Here is a 24,356-nt window from a genome sequence, read left to right as displayed (position 1 = left end):
AATTACTGGGTTTTTTTTCTCCAAAAAGCAGCTTTTTGAGATGTTGTGAAGGACAAGTCAGCATCAGCATATGCCCTGTTTTCTTTAGTTTCCAAGCAAAATTACAATCATCTGTAATGAAATTGTATGCCAACTAAGGAATCTGTCAGACCAAAATGAAACAAGTCTGATAGACAATGCATACTATAAAAGGATAAATAATCTTTAATATGTATTACCATTTATCAATGCACTTCTGGCAGAAACTGTGAGCACATGGCAAGATCAAATCAACACGTCCATCCATGCAAATGCAACATTCATCTTCATCTGTCGGCTGTTTAATCCTGCAGAAGAGGAGGCAGTGTTTTCTATCAGACAGCAGACAAGTTTCAAGTTTGTGCCCTAGTAAAAATACTAGTTACAACCTTTCACATCAAAATTACTATCAGACAGGCCAAAATGCCTGTACTTATCCTCAATGATGATGTAATTTTTTGGATGGGACAGTGATGTCATCCCAGCACATGTCAGCAGACATAGCCTCAGGCTACCAGCAAGCAGCAGCAACTGAACTAGACTAACTTAGAATATGCCATTTAGGTTTTTTGGTCATCTTGTACTTCTGGTGTTGCAAAAGGTTATGCAAATTCTTTTCCACTTCAACAAGGGAGCTGTAAGTTGTAATTATTACAAAGCACAGGAGTGAGCCAAAGAACAGAAACACTGTTTACACTAAAGGCAGGACAGGACAACAATCTGCCTTCCTCTCACAGACTGTGAGGCTGAAGTATTTCAGAATGAACTTTGTCAGACTGGCAAATGTGACAAAAGTATGCTTCTTAAGAGGACTCACCACTATAATGCATGTTTGCTAATTCCACATGCCATCAAAATGCCAAGAGAAAAACCATTCCATGGATAGAAAACAATAATTTTAGCTTGCAATACACCCCCCATGATTGCTCCTTCAAATTAAGATTCTCCCCCAAGCTAGTTTTCCAGTTAAAATTCCATGTGTTCTTGGAACAGAGGAAGTTCAAAACTTAAATCCCTCACTGGGACTGACATTTACATTTTATCCATCTGCAACTTTTTCAAGTAATGGATAACTGTATCTCAAGTTCATAACACTAGCATCTTGAATATCTGCATCAACAAGACTTCCCAAGCGTGAGGAGGTACACCAAATCCTCAGCTTCCACTGACCAGGAGACGTAAATATTTATGCATTTACAATCAAGTCTGACAGATGGCAGCAGAGGGGCACTCTGACAAAACGGTGCCTGACATAGAAGTGTAGATGAAGCAAAGGTATGTCACTGAATTCCTCCAGATGGAAAAAAATGGCTCCCACTGACATTCATCAACGCTTGCTAAACATTTACAGAGACCAAACAGTGGATGTGAGCACACTGATGTGGTGGGTTGTGTGTTTCAGCAGTTGTGACAGAGACATAAAAGACAAGGCAAGTTCCAGATGGCCACACACAGGTGCCATACCACAAAATGAAGAGCATCTCAATCAGCTTATCAGTGCCAATCTGCTAATGGTGGTTTCTGTGTAGAAAATTATTGTTTTGTTGCTGAGAATTTGCTCTGTCAAAAAGTGTTATTGTGTTCTTTTTAGTTTTCAAGGAAATAAATAAGAGGCATTAGTTTCTGAGCAACCAACGTATGAAAATGACAAACTAAGGAAATGCTTGTCTCTTCATTATCAGAAGGCATAAAGCAGTAATGGATATTTTGGAATAGGAAGTAGATGTTCCACAGAAATAAGGTATTATTCCAGTGGAAGAAGTTCAGATAAGGAGGAGAATGAAACAGACAGTATCTGCTATATTTGGTCAGTGACAGCCAGTTCTTCTAGAGCAGAAGAACTTCTAAGGATTAAAAGAGTTTAGGCAAACTGGAGGATATCACAGAAAAACAAACAGACATCCTAGATGTAACACACTTGGTGTTTTAGCCTGCATTTTTCTGAAAGACTTGAAAAGCTTGGATTAAAATACAATTGGAAAATACCAGCTCACCAAATTCCAGCATATTGTTATCATACTAGAAAAGTATGTTCAATTTTTCAGTATTACTGCCTCAAAAAATGAAGGTTACAGACATCTCCATCTTAAAGTCTGAAAATGAAACTAACCCAGCAAACCTCGTATCTATTCACTGACCTTAGTAAAACAGAATTTGTTTTGCATAACCATCTGGTTTGTTGTGATGGCTTGTTTTAAGTAAAAGATATACACATAAGCCAAGACCATTCATATTTGAGAAAGAGCAGAAAAATACGCTTTGCTCAACATGCCCAAAATTTGCTACCTGATTCCAGCATTTTATTACCTCAACACTAATAATTAAAGATTATATGTTCCCAAACAAGAGAAATGGGAAATTAAACAAAAAGAGACATTCTGCAGTCTCTTGACTGAAAAAAAAACCAACAGTGGGTTCTATGTATTTAATAAGAACAACTCTGACTCTCTTCTCTATCTAACAGCTGGCATATAACACTCTAAGCAGTGTCAGCAACTCCACCTTACTTAGGAATGAGTTAGAACTAACTCAGAAAATTAAAAGTAAGGCATTGCAGTTGCAACAGCTTCACATAGGGAAAGGGTTAGAAGCTTCTTGATGTTCAATTCAGTTTGAGCTGAAGTTATTGCAGGTGTTGACCTCAGTCTTTTACTTTTCCTCTAGCTAACAAAGCAGGATGTCAACATGTGTGAGACAGTTCACATTTTTCCAGTCTTGCAAGTTAAATTATTACTACAATTGATGAGTTTCTAGTGGCAACAGATGGGAACTTTCACATGCCAAAATGCAGAAGAGGAAGAGAAAGTTTAAGTGGAACAATAACAAACTCTGTTTAAACAAACACTGTCAAAACCTTTAGATTTGTAGCTGCAGCTGATTCCATTTCCTTCTGTTTCCTTATTCAGGAGGTTCAGCATATACCATGCTTATTATTAAAACTGACCACTAAAATGATTGTTCTGAAAGCTAAGGTATAGTAGTGCCAGCAGAATTTCAACAGAACATACTGCAGTTCTCTTTGGTAGAAGAGAGATGCTATTAACGTTGGTGGGACAGACTGCATCTGCCAAGCTCTCTCAGCTTTGATCACTGAGGGTTTCTACTTCAGATTTTATACAGAACTTAAATGATATTTATGCTGTAACTGTGGTCAGAAGTATATCAACGTACCTTCCCATCCATAAGCTGGCCTGGGATGATGACACAGTTGTCAAACTCTCAGCAGCTTCTTCAGAAGTACCACTTTGCCCAAGAACCCCAGCTGCTTGACTGGTGATGTCTTTGTAAAGTTGAACAAACTGATACAAGTTCAAGACTCTTGAAGCTTCCACGATGCCACTTGTTTTATTTATCTTAAGAAATAAGAATTGTTTACAGTTATGTATCAAATTTTTATTGGAAATTGTTCAAAATTCTTTTCATGCAGTTCTTATGACAGTAGCCACCTAAACTGCATCCTACTTTGGCAAGAATTAACATCTGCGAACACAGCTCTTCTCCGTTTTCTTATGAAAAACATCGCAGTTATGACTACATTTCTAGGAGAAGACAATTATGTTCACTGCTCAAATGTGTTAAGGTGTAAGCAAGAAGTGACCTAATGCCTAAAAACTGTGTTAATCTTAGAACAAGAATAGAATAATCAGTCATTTCACATTTCAGCTTAAAATAGCCTGCAATGGTGGCTGCCTTAATGAAAGCTAAAAGCAAACAAACTTGCAAGTTCTTAGTTTCAAACAAAATTTGAGAGTTGGCTTGGCTGTAACTGTACATTAACAGAGCTCGCTGGCTTCAGGATTGTTTAAGGATGTTATCTGATAGGATACAGAGGGGAAAAATCTCCTTATTAGAAAGAGCAGCCTTAATAAGTTTTGTCAAGGTCCTCAAACTAATAGTTAAATAACATATATATTAATAAATACTATAAACTATAGATTAGTTTTGTAAGGAGTCAAGATACATACAGTTATGCTAGCTAAACCAATACTGTTTGAAATTGCTGGCTAACTTCACCCATTATAGACCCAAATTTGTAGTTTGTTGTACTATTTGGTTTTCACGTATCATAGACTGGTTTGAGTTAGAAGATAATCTTTAAAGATCATCTAATTCATCACCACTGGACTCATCTCACAACTCCTACGAATTTGTAATTAACAGGCTGTAAGTCACCACAAAAGGATAACGCTGCTTTAAGCTTAGTCATGAAAATGTTTTTGTTAACCTGCTTTCCACAGAAATGTAGATTTTAGACTCGATTTGTCGCAAATAATATCCTTGAATACATTGGCTGTCTCAAGTATATTAAAAGAAATCTAACAGGTGTTGGATTTTACCAGTCCTCAAACACCTACATACAACCCCTCCAATCAAATTCAAATTGTCAGTAATCTTACTTTAGTACAGATTATCCGAACGACCACCTTCCAGAAAGCAGAAGAATCAGAACCAGGTTGCACTTCAAATAACAGATGTTTCTCTTGCCCAGAAGCTAATTTTGCAGTACTGAAATAAAGAAAAATCAGTCTAACGTCACGTGCCCAATTTGCAAAGATCAGCAAACTCAGTTACTGTAGTATCCTCTATTGCTTACCCAGGTCTTTTTCTATCCTTGAAGGCATTTTATCAATACTGCCCAAGACATGAAATTTAAGAGTAGCAACCATCTTAGCATCTCATTCAACATGAAGTACGTCATTCATTTCACTTGAAATTGCACAGTAAATCTCACAAAACAAGCATCCTTGGTGGACTTTGCAATTCAAATATACTTGAATTGTTTATTACAACAATCACACAGTCTTGTCCAATCCAAAATAACTTCTTCCTTATCATTTACGTAATACAAGTATGCAATTACCATCTCTATATATGCAGACAAGGCGTGCTTTTGCTATCATATACTAGAAGTAATAAGCTTCAGGTGACCCCTGACTTTTTTTTTAATGGAACACAGACAGTGGTCTATTTCACAAGAATCAAACAAATTATAGTACTTTCAGGTTGAGGTAAACACTGTCAAGAAATAAAAAACTTGAACAAGAATGGTATTTTGGAGTTAATTACACTGAAATATACTTAGATTTTCTTAGGAAACATAAGGAAACATTCTTCAAAATTGATCTACCCAGAAGACAGCTGTCTGTTCTTGAAGGTGCAAAAGTCATTCGAAAAAAACATGACACTGTATAAGACAATTTCTAAACTCACATTAAAATTAAACAGTAAATTCTACCAAAACCCACATGCAACAAAACCCCTTTCAGCACATACTTCTTCAACTCAGCTCATTTTATATCATAAATACCGAGTGAGCGAAAACAACAACTCTGCTTTTCTATTCTTTTCTTTTTACTGGCAACATATTAGTGAAACAAAATGCAAGCTACAAAGACAAATGTTACTTATGCAGCCTTTTTTGGGGGACTATTTTGGCCACTGGTTTCAAACAGTAAAAGACACATCTCATCTTTAAAGAGGAACAGCACTGCATGTCCAGAGATGTGGCAGAAATGGTCACAAACAGTTCTGCCTCCAGTTCTACCTTCCCACTGTTGCTGTACTGGCTCTCTACAGAGCTCATATTGCTACTTTCTACCACAAACGACAGGAAGAAAGGAAGCAGCATGGCATCTTTAGGTGATGGAGAATAGGGGTGCAAGGGCAACAGGTGATTTGAACTAAAAGATATATTAAATGTTGGGATCTTCTTGGGATCTTCTAAGAGTGAAGCAACACCAGCTGGAAGAAAAGTGACTTTAAGGAGGAGAAATGACTTGGTCTAAGTGCAACTACAACCTTTATAAAAAACTTTAAGATCCAAAGTAAATATCTAAAAACATTGGCTAATAACTAAAAAAGTTGGCTAGTTCTGGCTTAGCCAGCACAGAGGAATACACTGCATAGAAGTTCTTTGTAAAACATGGCAAATAGGAAACAAATTAACACTTACACATCATTAAGTTCAGCTACTCTTCCTAGAAACTCTTCATAGGTTAGGAAACCACTTTCTTGAACCAAGGAAGCATGCTTTGCTACTTTTTCTGGCAACTTGTTCATTATAGTTTGTGTCTGGCTTGAAATCTGTTGACCCATAATGAAGTTCTTCAACTCAGTTCCATGGAAAGTTCTCATTCACTTGTAAAGTGTCTGCTAAAAAGATGGTAGAGGGTTACATTTGAGACTTCTATGGCTAGCTGCTCACATCTTTTTGTGTAGAGTTTAACCACCTGCTAACTAGACTATTCCACAGTAACACAATTTAACTAAATCAGAACCCGAGCCAAATAGGAGAGACAGAAGCGTGGCATTACAACTTCAGAAATGTGTATTCCTTCTCATAAAGCATTCCTTGTGTTCCACAGACATCACTCTGCACAGAGACTTTTCAGTGACTGCAACATGCAGATATAAATTCACCCAACGAACATCTCGAGATTACGACGGCAATTTTCATTTTCGCTATTAAAAAAAGAAGTGCTGGTGAAAAATACTCTGCTTTGGGATGCATTACTGCGCAGAGGTGCTCAAGCCTCTCCAATTTCAACCTATCACAGAATCACAGAATGGCCAGGGTTGGAAGGGACCTCAAGGATCATGAATCTCCAACCCCCCTGCCACATGCAGGGCCACCAACCTCCTCATTTAATGCTAGACCAGGCTGCCCAGGGCCCCATCCAACCTGGCCTTGAACACCTCCAGGGACGGGGCATCCACAACCTCTCTGGGCAGCTGTTCCAGCACCTCACCACTCTGTCTGTAAAGAATTTCCCCCTGACATCCAACCTAAATCTCCCCTCCCTCAACATACAACCATTTCCCCTCGTCCTGCAGTTACCTACCCTGTCAAAGAGCTGATTCCTCTCCCCTCTGTAGGCTCCCTTTAGGTACTGAAAGGCTGCGATGAGGTCAAACCTATTCATGAGGTCAACCTATGCCACCATCCCTTTACACTCAAGTCTTTTTCCCCAGCGTTTGCTCCCTACGCCCTCTGGTTCTGGATGACTCCACCCGCTTCTGCCGCCCGTTCCCTCTCGCTAAACATTAAGCGGGACTAACGTCGCGATTTCTCTTTGCTTCTGATTTTCAAGTGCCAAAGGCAATTCTGTCCGCGCGGCTTGGCGCTCGCCATCGGTTTCACGTCTTCAGAGGACCGCTGCAGACAGACAGAGGCCTACAGCTGGCAAACTTGAGCGCGAAATAACATCAACCTTAAGAACCGCACGGCTCCGCGTTACTGAGGGACACAACCGCGCGCCTACAGCCGCCGAGAAACGGCCGCGCTCGCGCCAGGCCCGCGGCGCCCCGTGCCGGAGGCGGGACTCCCTCCACTCTCCAGCCGTTCTCCGAAGGCGGCGGCGCCCAGCCGCTCGCGGCGCCCACCCCGACGGCTTCCCGGTCCCGCCCCCGCCTCGCACCCCCCCCTCCCCCTTTCCTCCTCGGAACGCGGACGGCGACCTCACCCCAGCGGCCCGGCATCCCGCTCGCCGCCTCCCGGCGGGGCCGCACCCCGCGCCCGGCACTCGGCGCAGGCGCGGTGGCTCCCGGCGCGCCGCGGTGACGCCGCGCTGCCGTCGGGCGGAAGGGGGCGCGGCGCTGAGCGCTGACCCTGTGAGCGAGGAAACCGGGGAAACCAGCCACGGCCGTCAGCGATAAGGCGCTGAGGGACAGAAGCCCGAGCGCAGCCCCTAGAGGTCACCTGCATCCCAATGCTTCGGGTTGTAATTCCCGAAGTCGCGTTCCGTCCGCCATTCAGAGCGGAGAAAAGGAGCGCTGCTTCCCCCGCTTCCCCTTCCTGCCCACTTGAGTCGCGCGCTTCCCACGCCGCGGCAGCCCGGTGTCCGGGCACCGCCTGGGCTGGGCCGGGAACCCGCGGCGCTTCCTGCGGAGCCGGAGGTCAGCGAGCAGCTGTGCCGCGTGCGGGAAGCGGGACGGGGCCGCCGCCAGCGGACGGGTGCGGCGAATCAGCCGTACGGGAGCGCTTTGCGGCGCTGAGAGCGGTTAGAAAGGAAAGGCGTTTGACAAGAGGCAGAAACGTCCTTTCTAGAATCTCTCCTAAGTTTCTCGGAGTGCCGGTTGAGGGCTGGGGCTGCTTGACGTCTTGTCTGGAAGTTCGGTGTTTGCTTTGTAGTGGTGCCTCGCAACTCCATTAAATCGTGAGCAGGAACGTTTTATACTCATCCAAACATCCAAACGTAACGGAGCCGTGCTCGTTCTGTACAGACAACATCAACACTCACTGATTTGCTATTTGTACCTGGCTTGTATTGCGTAGCAGCTTCTTTTTAGCCTTTGTGATGTTACCAGAAGTGCAGGTGGAAGCAGGTTCCTCGCTGCTCTGATCAGGCCCTAAGGCAGGGTGTGTGCACGGCACTGAGCGCTCCAGGAGGGCTGTAAACCAGGGTGAAGCAACCCGTACACACGGCCAGACATCAGTGTGCAGGTCGGGATGAACGCTGTGTGAGTTTTGGAGGTAAAAGAGATGCTTACGTAGTAGGGCAACTTCTTAATTCTATTGACAAAAGCAGATTTAAAATAAAAATGACAGCAGCAGCAAAAATCGATAATTACCACTTGCTGATGAGGAAAAGAGAAGCGGGTAATTTCTTATCTCTAAAAACTGGAAAAGACAGTTGTTAAAGGGGAACTGTAATACGTCACGAAAAAGCCCAGAATTACCTTGTATCCACTGCCTGTGTGTTTAAGCCCATATACTTTTGTGACACCCTCGTGACAAGTGATGGCCGTGGATTTCCTGATGGCATTATTCCTGCTTGCTACTCGCTGCTTACACGGCATAGTGTGCTTTCATTATGTGTGCAAGCAGAGATGCACTGCATTCCTGCAGCACTTGGCAAGGAGAGGAACTACTTAACTGAGCAAGGAGGGCTGTATGCAGTGCTTTCCTCTGTTCTCTGTTGAAAATTTTCTCTGCTGAAGTTCTGTGGGTGGTTTAAATTAGTGGTTTGTGGAGCTGTGTGGAATCACAGTCCTTCTGCAGAAGTGGTGGGCTGTGTATCAACCCAGCCCAGACTCCTGTGTCTATAAAATGTCTCTGCTATCAAAAACAACAAACGAAGAACAGGTGGCTCCTCGAAGTAGGCTGTTAGCAATGCCCTACAACTGTTTGTCTAGTGGAATATATAACATACTTGGGCAAATGTTAGATTTCTGTGAATCTAAAACATGAAAGGTCATAGCCAGATATTCTACACTGTAGAAAACAGCATGTGAGCAGTTCTATTACTATTCTATTTAAGACTTTTTCAACTACTTGATCTAAAGAAAACCCTTTTTTGCCATAATAACTTCAAATATAAGAGTTATCTAAACCATGTATTCAATAAAATATTTGGTAAATTGCTGGTAGTGGTTTTTTTTTCCCATTCATACCCACAAATTACTTCTGCAACATTGAGGTTATACGAGATCTTTCTCCTATAACGTTTTCATGAGAATAAATGGTCTAGACAAACATTTCTACCAAATTCCTTGCTTTATGAAGTACTCTAAATGCCTTATACCACTTGAAGCCTTTATTTGGAAGGCCGCACTTAAATACACACAAAGACCTTAAATATAACCGTTGTAATACAGTTCAAGGTTCTTTTTCCCTGTCAAATATCTGATGCAAAAGAATGATACAGATTTTAATAAATAAAACAGTGAATGATATGATGGGGATACCTTAGAAAGTTGTTCAAGGATGCTGATGAAGATCAGCATCTTTGTACCCTTCTTTTGGTATTGGAATGACAGTGGGCCAATCTTGATTTTTTACTTGTAAACAGACTTATTCTGTTTGTAAACAGACTTTTTAAAAACAGTGTGTAACTACTTAACGGAAATAAATCAACCTACTATTGTTTTATTTATAACCTAGTATTGTTTTATTTTAGACATTAAGTTAGCAGATTCACCCATACAGATATAAAGGAATTTTTCATTACATATCGATGTGAATTTCATGCAAATAGTCACACACTGCGTGTCATGAACAGCAAATTTTGATGTACTTCTTTATTAAGAAGTGAACTGTAATATGGATGTTTTATTTATTTCTAGTAAGATACCATATTCTTTTGCAAGAGCATTTATAGCTGGAGATGTAATTATTAAAAAACAATGTTTTCATATGTTAAGATAAGAAAAAAATCATTCATGAGTATTTACAGTCACCTGCATTTAAAAGCATTGCTAAGTTACGTGCTTTGTTTTATATATTTCTAAAAAGAACTGTATGTTTCTCCTCTTCTGCTGACCTTAAACTTCCACTTCTAGGCTTTTTACTGTGGTTTCAGGCTTGGCTTTGGCCTCTTCTACCTTTTTTTCATTATTCTTTGTTTCCTTCTCGAATGTTTTGTCATTTGATGCAGTCTCTTTGAGAGCCGTAGTTTCAACCACTTTTTTCTGGTTCTTGTTTGAAAATGGGAAGGATTTCTTGTACCTTTAAATAAAAAGAAAGGGTATTAAAGCAGAAACACTGACATTAGTTTAGTATTTTATTTGTTGAGAGGTGCTACCAAATATCTAGCATTTGCTTTCTCTGCTATATTCAAGGCAAAAATCCCACAGAGAATAGCAGCAAGTGGGGTCACTGTACTTTTAAAAGCAACGTGCCTTTTAAAGAAATATTTTCTGCTTTTTTTTTGCTTTATACAAACCATGTAAGTTCAGGATTTGTGGTACATAATGATAATGCAAGCTGGGCAAAAATGTTAGAAATGTGCACAACTTTTTGATCTCGAATGATCCTCTGTGTTGAAGATCTGTATAAGTGGCTCAAAGGGGGTAACCAAGTTTTTTTTTCTGAAGGGTAAGTGTTATTCTCTCGAGTCTGACATTGAAAGAAACAAAAGAAAGCTGCATAAATAGGCTTTTATATAAACAGTTGCATGCTTAAACATTGCTGTTTTGGCAGACAGCAGCACTCCACACTAGGAGTGACTGATTAATCAAAAATCGGTCATATTGGTCTGATTTCTTTTCTAAAAAGGGGAATAGCAACAATAGGAACAAAAATTAACTGCAGAACAACAGAGCTGAAGATTTAATTCTTTGTTTTACAGGTATGTCATTATCATTACAGCCCTGCTCTGTAGCTCTTATCTATGAAATATTCACTGCCTGTACTCTAGGAGTTAACTCACTATAAGAGAAAAGATAGAAAAACCTTACTTTTTGATGTAGCAGACTGCTAGAAGAACTGAAATAATGAAGAAGATGATTGCCAGTACAAGGAGTGCAGTGGGGATACCTAAAAATAAAAGGGAGGTAAGCATAAAGGTTCTATATATCTTTATATAGGACTTTTTAAAGGCTTATGAACATAAATCCAGATTCTTCCAAAACCAGCCTGGAGTAAGAGGTATGTATGTACACAGACACTCATACAAGAATAAAATTAAGGAATCTCAAAATCTTGGTTACTTCTGCTCCTTCTTTTGAGAGACTGAAAGGATGTAGGCACTCCTTGACAGACATTTGTCTAATCTGCTCATCAGAGATTTTTTTAAACAACCTACTGAGAAAATCTGTTTTGTAATTAACTATCCTTCCATTGAATATGTTTTTCCATATATTTAGTCTATTTTCCAGTTTCTGTTTGTTAGGATTAGTTTTTCACACCCTGTATCTGGAAAGCAAATCACTGTTCTACTTCAAATTTTCTTCTTTTATTTTTAAGATCTGGCTGAGTTTTCAATTATTCAGAGCACACGGTGCTATGCTAGGACTTTCTCAGAAATGAATTTAACCCAAATCACATTAACCACAATGAATTTCCACCATTTCATACATAAATATTACCAAAAAGAATAAAATCTTAAGATCTTATACTTTAAAATTATGTTAAAAAAAACCCTTTTTTATAAGCTTTCTGACATTTTATTGTACTTCAAGGTTCAGCTATATAAAAAAGAATGCTGGAGTAGCAAATAAAACCAGCGGTAAGCAGTTTTACTGCTAACATCTATCTCACTAACGAGTTGTTCTAGTTAAGGAACACTGCCCTTACCTCCAAAGACAACACCATCATTCCTAAATGCAGCAGGGTTAGTGTGGTATTCCTCTGGCATTGCTGTAGTAGTCCCCTCTGTTGGTAATATAGTTTCAGTTACACATATTATCCGAAATTTCACGTTTTTCAGGGTTTGCTCTGGTTCAGTTGCAGTGGGCACTGCCGTGGTGTTCCCAGTCAAATCTGAACCTGAATACGCAGTTAATTCTGTTGGTACACTTGATGATGGTAGTATGGTTGTAGTTGGATCTGGTTTACATGAATTAATTTGAACATCTATAGTAGGGAAAGGAAATACATAAGAATTATAAACATTTATAGGAATTGTTGTCCAGCCATTTCCTTCTGGAGATCATGTGCTTGGTCAGAAAAGCATTATCTAAATCAGTCAAGCTTTTTTTCAAACAAGTAGCTAAAATCATTATTGTACACTTTTAACCATTACTTATATAGTTGACCACTTTCAGTGGTATGCATTTTATAACTGCTTCTTTTATAATTCCTTCTGAAGAGTACTTATAGCAATAATCCATATTAAAAATAAATAACCTGGCCTCCTGCAGAGCAGAAAGCTTAACTACAGATCCAAGCTTCAAAAGAATCCCCATTATATAATGGGAAAATAAACCCTATTATTTATATGTTCAAAACATACAGATGTACTGTTGACACTTTTGGCAGTATTGATTTCCTAGGAGAAAAAGTATCCCATAAAACTTTCAGGTAAATCAGGCACCAGACCAAAATAAAAAATGAGACGATTCTGCTGGTGTCTACAAAGATACAAACACCAGGCATATCCTGAGATTAAGTCATTTAAATGATGTGAATATTGTTTGTATAAAAACGTGGGTGGAAGTGGACTTCTACATATAAATGCAAAATCTGACTACTGAACTGGCTTGTGTGAAAATATGAAAATTCATCTTTTTTAGTGAAGATCCATGTTCTGTAAAGCTGTAAAGATTTCGCTAAACAAGCAGATTACAACGTAAATAATGGGAAATGACATATGTACTGTTCTCCAAATGAATCCCCATGGGAAGTCTGATGACGCAGTTACATTCACAGAATAAAAAGCTAAATAACAGAGGCTTTTTACTCTTTCTCCACCACGGTTTTCAAATGATTTTTGGTGTTACAGCCACAAATGTTTTAGCTAAGAAATAATTAGAACAGGTGGCATTTGGGCTATTAAGATGGAGAAACGCAGAATCATCACAGTGTTAATTTTTTATTATTATTATTATTTTCTAACCAGTCAGTCAACCTTTTTGGAATTATTTGCTACCTCCTTAATGTTACCTGCCTATCCAAGATTCCTGATGCGAAATGACACGTATTTCACTCACTTCCACTGTTTAGATCGTAGATAAAAACATTAAAGAACACCAGTCTCAAGACAGACTCCTGGGGGACACCACAGGAAATAGGCACAGTCTGTCTTCTTATCATTGTATGGGCATATATTGGAAAGCTATCTTTCTCCTGGTCTTTCCAACCCCTGTTGACACATCTCTTTTCAGAATTTTGTATTGTTACCTAAAACTCACTGGCAAGGTCAAGGCACTGACTAGAAATAATTTCACCATATACACGATCAGTGATTCACTGGGATGGTTACATAATAATCACGAGTATGGAACACTAGCAGGAACACAAAACCTCCAGTTAAATACTTATTTTCAGTAGATAAGGTAGAAGTAATTAAGAAACAATACTGATCTGTTCTGAAATGAAGAGCTAATTTACATCAAGACCTAAGTTCTACTTCTGTTTCTTTGATCTAAGAACAGATAGTCAAGCAGGAGAGGAAGGACAGATCTTTTCTCAAACAGAACGATTCAGATGATGTCCTACAAAAGAAGCTGTTTCGTTTTACTGAGTGTAGGCTGGAAATTGTGTTGATTTTGTGATCTCTTAAATGATCCTCTATTTAACTTAATGCATACATTTCCTTTTTTTCAAAAAAGAATCAGCTTTTCCTGAAGAAACCCTCTTTTGGTCATTGCCAAAAAATGTGTATGTGTACACAGGCACCCTGGTTGCAGATTGTTTACCATCTTTCAAATCACCATACCTAACTAGTCAAAACCTATTAAATATATTGTGTTGACATGGCAAAAGCAACTTTTCCAATAAGATCTTCCATAGCAACACCAACTTACTATTTTTCATTAATGGAATGGAATTTCTGTATTGCTCGGAAACATGGGTTTTTTTGTTTGTTTTTCTTTTTTTAACCTTGTAGAGCTAAATAAAGCTTGACAACATTTGAAATCGGGTGAAAGATTCATCAAATGATAAGTACTTACTTATTTGTTATGATATTTTGTATGTAAATATTTAAAAAAGAATTCAAACCCAAACACAAGAAATGTAGTTGTCATACTTACACACCTGAAGAATTGAAGCAGTAAACTGCAAACTTAGCAGCTTGATTAGCACGCCAGTTCACTACTCCAACATTGCCCTGACCACATTTCTTATTGGATGTTATACGAGGAATGGCAACGAATCCATCTTCTATCCATCCAGAACTACAATAAAAGCATAAGTCTTTTTAATAGTAGATTTCTACACAGCTTCACATTAGGTAAAAGGGTTTACTGAAAATAAAGACAAACTAATGGATGTTGTATACCTGCATGTTTCAAAGCCATTTTTCAAAGCTTTCTCAACCTGCTCTTTACTTGCCAGTTGTAGATTCAGTTGACTGCACACATTACTTGCTTCTGAAAAATTCACTTTCTTGTCAAGATAAAGTCCTACACCTGTGATCCTGCAAGATGAAAGCGTGGAACCTGTAATTTAGACATAGATATTCAAAGTTAATTTCATATTTTAATGCTAACAGTTATCCTCCATGTAAAATTTAAGATCATGCCTAAGATCACGTTCAGACAAATTGCTTATTCTTCAAAGTTTCTAATTTGAGGATGGCAAAAAACTGATTTCTATAAAAATAACTACTTTACAATAAAATATTGTCTCAACATAATAGTCTAGAATTTCAAAAGTTCTTACAGTCATTAAATTAAATGTAAGTACAGTCAGCATTTGAGTTGTTACCTGATCAGATTCAGGGGTTTTTTCCTTTTTTAAAAAATGAAAAAGATAAAAGTAAAGTTGCACTAAAGCACTGGGCTGGATTGTCAGAGCACTCTTCTTAATAGAAAGATTTTAAAATTGTTTCTCGGTTCTTTTAAACTTATCTTTCTTTCCTATGAGAGCAGCTCTGAAGGAAATGCCTCATTTTACTATGTTGCCCACAAGATCAGAGACAGATGTTGGTGGTATGGAAGTAGAAGCTGAACCTTCACACTAGTATTCTGGTCCATGTTGTTGCCATGTGACGGATGGCAGCAGAGGGGCAGTCTGACAAAATGGAGGCTGACATGGCAGTGTGGATGAAGCAATGGTGTGTCACTGAATTCTTCCATAAGAAAAAAAAAAAAGCACCCACTGACATTCATCAGTGCTTGCTGAACGTTAATGGAGGACAAACATGCATGTGAGCACACTGATGTGATGGGTAGTGCATTTCAGCAGTGAGGACAGCAAGTCACTGCCACTGGTGCAGATTTTTATGAGCATGACTTGCATGCTCTCATTCATCACTAGTGAAAATGCACAACTAACGGGGGTGACCATGTTGAAAAAGGGTGTTTAGTAGCTGAGAATTTTCTCTATCAAATAGTGTTACCGTGCTCTTTGTATGTGCTGTAGTTTCCATGAAAATAAATGGGAGGCATTACTTTCGGAGCAACCCATGTTGTTTGGCATGATTTCTTTTTAAATTTATTTATTTTTTCTTCCAGGTACGGTCAACTACTGAATTTGCTGAGTATGAGGCAGGAAACAGGTGGTAGGAAGAGAGAAGATAGTTGGATTTATGATACTTTTCCCAAATTCATCAACAACAATAGGCCGCTCATCCAGCATTTTTAGAAAGTTACATCTGGCACATTGTCCATGGCAACCACCTCGGGGAAGACATAGGTTAGGTCTGATTGTACCTGCTGTACTCTTTTAGCCTGAGTTAAGGATGTAGGACAGAAGTCAAGATTTTACACAGATAATGGGAAAAGATGTGCTCTTCTGTTCAGATATTTCCCAGAAGCATATGCCAGAAAAAAAATATTTTTCCTTTTTTTTTTTTTTTTTTTAAGTTGCATACAGTATTTTCCATATTAAATGAAAAGGAATAGCCTATAAGAAGTAATTTCAAAATAGCTACACATTTCCTGGGAAGAAAATTCCCATACCTTGTCAAAATAAAATCAACAGAAACACAACAAAATGCCACTAGATTAACTGGGTACTCTGGACACACTTGTTTTTTTTTTTCTTGGTATTTGTTTAAGCTTGCAACCATTTCAGGATTTCATTGCAAACACTCCAGATAACCAGCTCTCACAGGTGTTACTTCCTTGCTGGACATTCTATACAGGCTCTGTATGTCCACCATCATTATCATTTCTTAGCAACAGAGCTTCAACTGAATTTTTTGAATGGAATGATAGAACTAGCACTACAAGAAGAGGTTAAGAAAATGTCTAAACTTGTGTGGAAGGCATAAACAAAGGCAGGCTTTCCACTCTTGCTTCCACTGAACAGGGCACAGTTGGAAATGTCTTCTGGTGAAAGATGCATCTCTGCTGGTTTTAGGTTTAATTGAATGGGATTTAAACGTTGCATAGAGCAATCATTGATCTTGATGGATTTATCTCAGTGTGTGTAGAGTTGTGGCCTCCCATACCCACTTCCTGGTGTAGCACAGACCCAGTCAGACTGCTGGTGAATCAGTGAACATTTAAACAGTCCCCATAACCAAATCTTAACTTCCAGTCCTGGCCAAATACACTGTGTGAGAATTCAGAGCTCTAAGACCCAAAAATACACTGTTGCTCAGTGAAGAGGTGTGTGTCAGGTATCAAGGACCTCAAATCTGTTCAAGGAATCCTAGCAAAATGATGAATCACATCGCCAAATTTCTTGCCTGAAGTCCTCTCTGGACAGAAGACCAGCTACAGTGCATGATCCCATCAGTGAAGCCCAGCCAGTAAGTCAGTAGAGGAGTGGGCAGGTCTGGGCACAAGCATACTACATACAACACAACTCCAAGGCACATAGGAATCAGCCACGAGCTTAACCTGACTTCTTGGGCAAATGAGCAGAGAGTACAAGAGCAATTACCCTAAGTAAGGCTTAGAGGGGAAGTAAAGGGGTCCTAACATCCCTAACAAAGGCATAGTCTTAAAACTCAAGGTATTTCCCCAGCAAAAAATATATTCAGTAGATGGGATCTGTTGTCAATCATAGAATTTCAACAGGACTTGAGCTGAGCACCTGATTCACCCAAGTCCAGGTTTCCTTCAGAGGCCTTTCAGTAGATAAGAAAATCAATTCTCTGCAACAAGTGGTGTAATGTTCTTTTACATAGGCAGAGCAAGCATTTCCTCCCTGCAAACTGTAGTGAAGCATCGGGAAACATTTTCTATCTTCAGAAAGTCTAGTGTAGGAGGCCTCCAAATTTCACTAACTTACAGAAGAAAGGGGTATTATATGACTGATTCTAAAAGCAGGGACATATAATAACATCTGAGGGAAAGGGGTTATCTAAACACTGTAGGATACAGCTGAAGTTGGCAATTCCCTACACTAATTTTTCAAACAGTTTATAAAAAATAGGAAATTTATGTTATATTAACCAGAGACAAGTGTTTATATCCTGGAGATGAACCACAAGATCCTTGTGCAACTTTCCTTCAATTTTGCAAACAAAGAAATTGTCAAGATATTGCCAAATCAGTGCAAATAACTGTGTTAATGATAGCATTTTATCACAGAAACTGATTTCATACAGATTTTGCTCTCTGAGGACTGCACAAAACTATCTGCTATGCTATATTAAATGGTCTATTAAAAACAACAAAGTCACATTTCAATAATTCTGAACTTAATTCTAAATGGATTATTGTAATTTTGGAACAAGCAATTCTGTAGCATTTATGTATCACTTGAACTTATCAAAGAATTAGACTAATAATGAAAGACTCTCCTTATGCTATTTTTCATTGCACTATCCTATGAAGAGCCTGTTGTTTCCTATGCTAGCAAACCCGTTTACACACACCCTCTTTCCCCCATTTGCTTGCAAATCTATTTTTTTCCAAATGCTTTTCTGTTCAACTACTTTGTTTTAGAAAGTGAAACTTTACATACCTGTTATAAAGCAATTTTGAGCCATGAATGTCATAATCCAGACTGATAACACCGCTGAGGTAACTCCGAAATAAGCTGCCATTGTCACAAACTCAGAAGACTGAGATATTTGAGGTGATTTGTCTTCTGTGCTGAGAAGAATTAAGATACTGGATACTGCCAGACCCCGTCTGAGATTGCCTTTCAGATGACTTTTTGAAAGAAACTTCAGCTGTCACTGCACTGCTTCGTAGAAGCCTCAAATGTGTTGACTGTCCCACTCAAAGGTGAGGTCACTGACTGGAAATCCGTAATCACCCTTTACATTTTCTTTCATGTAGGGCTTGCTGGAAAATTTAACTACTGCTGACTGAGAAAACAGCTGAGGAAGGGAGATAAGACTGTTAAACTGCTAAGTCAGTAAACACTCTGAAATAAGTTTTCCTTTTGCTGTTTTTTCCTGTTTTACTGATTAACAAACAGTAATCATATTGTCTGTTCATCTGGTAAATAAAAATAATTGGCTATTAAATCACAGCAAGGCAGGCAGTCATACAGAGGAACAAAATTGGGGTTTTTATTTTGGAATTAGAAGGGCATCTATTCTCTACTGTTTTATTTGCCTTGATGTAGTGCATTTACCTTCATCCTTTGCCTTTCGGTTCCAGTGCAAAAATAGGTACCATAATAGGTAATTTGATACGTGCTTTTGGACAGATTTGGAGATATGCATAAGTAGGATTTCTTGTGAGACCACATATGGACATGATGGGAGCCAATCCATTCACTGCTGTCTTTTGTGAGCTCTGAATAAACTAATACCAACAGACTGATTCAAACCACAGATAATCCTGGCAGCAGTTAACTTCAAAAACCTTCAGGAAGTCTTAGCAAATGGCATAAGTCCCACCTCCCACCCCCACAGCACATACCATGGTTATGTAGATTCTACAACATAGACATCTACAGGGCTAAGTGGCAGATGGCTGCTGTGGCTAATGAAATTATGTCTCCAATACTAACAAACAAATGAAAATCTGGTTGTGTTTCAGCTGTGGTTTAGAACTGAACGTGGGTAAATCTCTTTGAGATCTTAAGACAAATTTCTATTTTTATCTTTGTTTTACTATACTTACATGCATCTACATAGTGATGGCAATCTGCAGTATTGCAATCAGACTTTCAATTGAAGCTCTAAGTGGATTCACTTGCATTCATGATGTGGGAGAAACTACCAGTTATTCTGCTGCTTTCATGGATTAGTGGTCTGCGACTGTAAAATAATATTAAACAAAACCATCTCCATAGCCTTGAACTGCTAACTATCTCCTGCCATGAAAACTGATTTCAAAAGTTGGATTCTGAAGAGAGGTATTTTAAAACTGCATGCTAATTTCTTTTCAAAAACCATTTGGATGTGGTGCTCAGGGACATGATTTAGCAGTTGTTAGAGTTAGGGTAGTATGGTTAGGTCGTGGTTGGACTAGATGATCTTCAAGGTCTTTTCCAACCTGAGCAATTCTATGATTCCAAGTTTACTACCTTGTGCCAATTGTTCTCACTGTGGCAAAGTTCCTTTAGTCAAACTCTGTCCATGTTATTGATGTTTAATTGGATTTTTAGCTGGAAAAGAATGACAAAAACAACTTGGTTAAAATAAACAAAAATATAAGCTCCTTCAACATGGCTTTTAAGAGCAATATACAGATTATGAGATGAAAAAAATAGAATGATAAAGTAAGACTGATTTTTTTTTAATCAGTTTCTTTCTTCTAACATTTTAGCTGTTCCAAAATTATGAGGAAGATCGTTTATCTGGACTGTATCATTAGAAAAGGTTTGTAAGTTGTTTATGGGTCTTCACCTTAACTCGTGTGCAAAAAAATAAGCCCAGATTCTTGCTGAATATTTTAAATTAGCATTTAAAAAAAATATGGCAAGCTATAAGGAACATCCCATCATCTCATGCCAACATGTTTAGAAATGTTTCAAAAGATGATGAAGATCACTAGACAGAAAACTTTTGGTCTGGGGAGAACAGACTTAAATATTCTCTGCAATCATTTCTAAAGGACACCTGAAGCCTGAAAAATAGGAACAGAAACAAATGAAGAGGAAACAGATGTATATGTGGAAAATACAAATATCAGGGTCTCTTTACTTGGTAGCAACTATCTCTTTCAAGATTATCTTTGTCCCAGATTTTATCTCCTTGAAGCAGACCATCAGAAATTCAGCAGTGAAATCTGTGCTCTTTGTGGAAATTGAGCACTGTCTCCTTTGCACTGGTCTGGCAGTTCAGCTCTCCACAAAGCCCTTGCTTCCCAGTCCTTCCAAGACTAAAAGAACACAACTCACACAAAGAATCCTAACCTTTCACTTAGTCTCCTATGGTTGCCAGTCTTCTATCTCCTCAAAGACAAGCAGCCACTCTCCGAAGCAGGAGTTAAACTCTCTCCGGGATATTTCAGCATCCTCTCTCATTTTTAGGATATGACGAGGTTGACTCTGCTTACAAACATCTTTTCTATTGAAATGGGAGTTTGCTTGCTCTTCTACATCATTTTTCTGAATAAATGAAACACTAAGAACAAGATCTTTGGTATGGATAACATGACACTACATTATGCAGTGTAGAAAAGGCAATGGCATTTCAGAAGAATATTTTCATTAATATGCAGACAGAGTGCATGTGAAAAATAAATCTTTAAGGTAGCAACAGTGAGGATTTTGAAACTGTTCTTTTATTTCAAAACTCAAGTATGTGATACTATACAGTACAATACCAGCAGACTGGTGCAAAATCTTACAATGTTACAGATTTAAATATGATACAAAAAAATAGTGCCCTTTTAAAATTCCTTTTACTAGAAACATCTGTGCTGTGCAGGAGAAACAATAGACGTGTCTTGCTTAAGCAAAAAATAAATATTGCACCTCAGGAAATCTATTTCAGTGTTAATGGCATAAATAGTAGATCTATTTCTCATTATCTGTTGTGATCTCTGAACTCAGAAGAGATTTTGTGCGTGTGTGTTTTATTTTTCTTTTTTTTTTTAAACAGATAAAGAAAACTAATATTCAATGGAAATAAACTACGTTTAGAATAGGTTTTGTCCACAACCTAGTTTTCTATCCAAAAGGGTGTCTTCACTAATTAACTGAAAAATGTAAGCAAAAATATTTAATGTGCTGTTAGTCACTGTGGTCCATTACTTTTAGTGGACAGTTTTCTCACAGTAGGTGTATAAATTAAAACTATTTATATTTTCATCAACTTTATCCTCATCTTTTAATCCTTTTAGAAATCCCACACTTCTCTCAATCCACTCCCCATAATGATAACCTTTGTGGTTAAATTATACTCGCCTTAAACACTGCAAGTAGCTCAGCTCCAATTAATACAACTACTTATGAAATTTTGCCTTGTGGACCAAGTCCATGAAAATCCATTGTGCTGAATTCCAAAAGAGGATGAAGACCCTGTCCACACTCTGGCCAACAAAAACTTAGCACATGCTCAACATTAAGCAGTTGAAGAGTCTTACTGAGATCAATAACATTCTACAAGTACTAAATTAAGGTTGATTCAACATCAGTGCAAAGGTGAATAAGACCAAATTAATTCAATTACAGACATTGTTATCTATTTTTCCTCAGTATGCTCCAAAATGTCTGTAGTCACATAACAAAGTATGTATCACAATTTTTGGCACAGTGGATTCTGAATCTTCAGGACTATTTGCCTTTTATGTCATCAACATTATTTCTAAATAGTTTTAAGTTGAAGAAGCTGGTTCTAATAAATGAATATTGAAAGAGCCATCTGTAAGTTTCTTTAAATAGTAGAAGTATGGGAAATGTCACAGTAATTCTTCATTGTCGGGTATTCTAACTGAATCAAATATATATCAAATAATTAGCAAGAAACTCTCTTTCTGCCTTGTTTAGCAATTACAATTTTAGTCCAAATGACACTTTCCCGTTATCCTTTTTGAACTTCCTTAAACACTCTATATTCATCAAAAAAAAACAAAACCAAACAAGTAGTATATATAATAAAAACCTCTGAACTCCTTATAGGTGGTTTTTTTTTTTCCCCAAAGCTAGCAGTGATCTACTATTTTTCTTTTTTTTTCTCCTCACTCCTCCATGTAATTTTCTTGTAAGAAAGATTTAGCTAAAGATGCAACAAACAAAATTCACCAGCAGGATATTTCTTATTAGCAATAAATACGCAAATTAAATTTCTGACTGTTAGAAATCTGTTTTCTTCAATAGATTGAGCTCCAGACCTTATACCAAAAGCAGACAAGCTCACATGAAGATCAGAAGATCCCAAATCTTACGGGATGATACCAAAAATGCCACCTACACCTCTTTTTAGGTTTTGTTATATAACCCTTTTAAAAAATAGAGATGGTCCTAGTTTTAAAGTATATCATAAAACACACGTACGAATGTACTTGCATACTGATAATTCCCTTCATGAAATTAAGGCATCCACAAGACATCTTGTCTGACAAAATAATTTTAACCTTCCATTGGCCTTAGATTTCTACCCAAAAATAATGAACAATGACAACAAAAAAAAAATTACAGTTTTAAAACTCGAAGGACACAAATGTCATTAATACGTCAACAACAACAACAAAACAATGAATTCAGGAAATGCAAAGTGAAACACTAACTGCAAATATGGTATTAATCATAGCCTTCAAAATCAAAGGAAAGGTGTCAACATCTTGTGCAAATCTTCCTTTTAATTGCCTGCTGGTTGCTAATTACTGCCAAAACCTTATCGTGATTCAATATTATTTGAATCAGTCATTTAAATTAAGAGGATAAAAATAATTATTTACCACGTTATTATTTTGGCAAGCTATGTTCACGATGTATCACCAGGATTGATGGGGTGGAGTAACTCACTCGTGTAACAGACGTAACAGACAACTGTAAAGATGACTAAGCACTACCTTTAACAATAGTGTTCTAATACTGTGCTCTCTCAGGTACCATAAATACATGGTGTTGCTTTGTTATTCAGTGCGTTGCTCATGTTGAAATCCTGAGTTCCACCAGGAATATTGATGGGCAGCAGAACAGCTGGCTTTCCCTTCAGGTCTCTCTGATACTTCATCACAGGAACTGTATGAATGGTAGATTCCCAGCACCACGGCAAAAATGATTATCGCAGCCACTACAAGCCATACCACATTCCAGTGTTTACAGAGTTTGGGGTACAATATATATAAATAGTTAATGATGACTTCAAGTCTGCTGTAAAATGAAAAGGATACCATTATATGTTAATAATATGCAAATCAATTACCTTGAGCTTGTAAATTTGAGGAGTTTCCTAGATGTATCATGCATTACTTCTCTTACAAAGAAACACATAGTCAGGAAAGAATCACACAGTTACTCTTTCAAGAGCTGCTACACATTGAAATATGGGTGATATGTGCAAGATGACTGTATACAGTTACCAAGCAATAGCTTTGACTTCTCTTTCTCCTACCTGTCAACTGGCAGATGTCAGTTTGAAACAATTTAAAATTCTGCCTTGTTTAGCTTAACTAAGCAAGCTATGAACATCATAATTTGCCCTAAAGATTTCCTCCTGAGTTTCATACCTAGTGAGATGTCTATCCTTCTGAACATGGCTGGAATTTCAAATTAATAGACATTTATAGTCATAGTAATCTTGGATACAGTCCTTTGGGATCAGGTAAAATCCCTACCTTATCTTGGGATTGGATATTTTATTTGCTTTGGGCAATATTGAATTCTTCTGTAATGCACAAGTCTTTTTTAATTTTAGAATGCAGAAAATTGAAGTTCTATCAAACAAGGTTGATAGAACTCAATCAACTCCAAAATAAAAATAAAAAGCTGAAAATGTAGAAAAGTTTTTCAGTTAAGCACAAATGCTTCAGGTACGATAAAGCAGAGTATACAAAATCCATGCTGTATTCAAAGAGCATTGGGTTCTGATGAATGTAATAAATGTGTCCCTCTGCTGGAAGCTAGATATGTCCATCATAGTGCTGTTCAGCAATGTTTATAGAGTTTCTAGAGAGAGCAAGCATCTGCCTATGCAAGTCATAGG

At 38.1% G+C, this 24,356-nt stretch overlaps 3 protein-coding genes and 1 long non-coding RNA gene across 37 annotated transcripts in view; 1 reads left to right on the top strand and 3 right to left on the bottom strand.

The window, feature by feature from the left end:
* Positions 1 to 7,834, bottom strand: part of RNF141 (ring finger protein 141) — a 38,666-nt gene extending 30,832 nt beyond the window's left edge. For 7 of the 12 annotated variants that reach the window (XR_016466683.1, XR_004169863.2, XR_016466685.1 and 4 more), the window contains exons 1-5: positions 7,482 to 7,584; positions 5,972 to 6,171; positions 4,416 to 4,524; positions 3,190 to 3,371; positions 219 to 326 (exon numbers count right to left, since the gene is read on the bottom strand). Coding sequence is in view for 3 of the 12 variants with exons in the window: in XM_090140452.1 (XP_089996578.1) it covers positions 219 to 326; positions 3,190 to 3,371; positions 4,416 to 4,524; positions 5,972 to 6,153 (581 nt within the window). In the remaining 9 variants the exon portion in view is untranslated. The other 5 variants (XR_016466688.1, XR_016466689.1, XR_016466686.1 and 2 more) reach the window with 5 other exon arrangements.
* A 575-nt stretch (positions 7,835 to 8,409) lies between these two features.
* Positions 8,410 to 16,759, top strand: LOC149917733 (uncharacterized). The gene is made up of 3 exons (XR_016466692.1): positions 8,410 to 8,491; positions 11,212 to 11,292; positions 15,859 to 16,759. It is a non-coding gene; the product is annotated as an uncharacterized LOC149917733 (long non-coding RNA).
* On the bottom strand, positions 8,509 to 18,539 carry LYVE1 (lymphatic vessel endothelial hyaluronan receptor 1). Its single transcript, XM_031614006.2, has 6 exons — positions 18,266 to 18,539; positions 14,682 to 14,841; positions 14,438 to 14,577; positions 12,035 to 12,313; positions 11,197 to 11,275; positions 8,509 to 10,465 (listed from the first exon to the last, which is right to left on the bottom strand). Exons 1-6 carry the CDS (start codon positions 18,345 to 18,347, stop codon positions 10,282 to 10,284), a joined length of 924 nt encoding a protein of 307 aa, XP_031469866.1. The 5' UTR covers positions 18,348 to 18,539; the 3' UTR covers positions 8,509 to 10,281.
* A 6-nt stretch (positions 18,540 to 18,545) lies between these two features.
* The window catches only part of IRAG1 (inositol 1,4,5-triphosphate receptor associated 1), a 99,288-nt gene continuing 93,477 nt past the window's right edge, over positions 18,546 to 24,356 (bottom strand). For 19 of the 23 annotated variants that reach the window (XM_090140425.1, XM_090140426.1, XM_090140436.1 and 16 more), the window contains one exon: positions 21,018 to 23,524. In XM_090140425.1, coding sequence (XP_089996551.1) covers positions 23,284 to 23,524 — 241 coding nt within the window. In that variant the 3' untranslated portion in view covers positions 21,018 to 23,283. Of the gene's footprint in view, positions 18,627 to 19,380; positions 23,525 to 24,356 lie in introns of those variants that run through there. The other 4 variants (XR_016466680.1, XR_016466682.1, XR_016466681.1 and 1 more) reach the window with 4 other exon arrangements.

Source organism: Phasianus colchicus, chromosome 5 (genome assembly GCF_987193195.1).
Source record: "Phasianus colchicus chromosome 5, bPhaCol1.hap1.1, whole genome shotgun sequence".
NCBI classification, from domain to species: Eukaryota; Metazoa; Chordata; class Aves; order Galliformes; family Phasianidae; genus Phasianus; species Phasianus colchicus.
This window is presented reverse-complemented; position numbering and strand designations above follow the sequence as displayed.

What these genes read in the sequence shown, in the direction of transcription:
- LYVE1 (XM_031614006.2), bottom strand. Translation starts at nt 18,347, where the DNA reads ATGGCAGCTTATTTCGGAGTTACCTCAGCGGTGTTATCAGTCTGGATT. An exon ending in TCAAAATTGCTTTATAACAG is followed by an intron (nt 14,842 to 18,265) that starts GTATGTAAAGTT and finishes TCTAAATTACAG; the next exon opens with GTTCCACGCTTTCATCTTGC. An exon ending in AATGGCTTTGAAACATGCAG is followed by an intron (nt 14,578 to 14,681) that starts GTATACAACATC and finishes CTTTTATTGTAG; the next exon opens with TTCTGGATGGATAGAAGATG.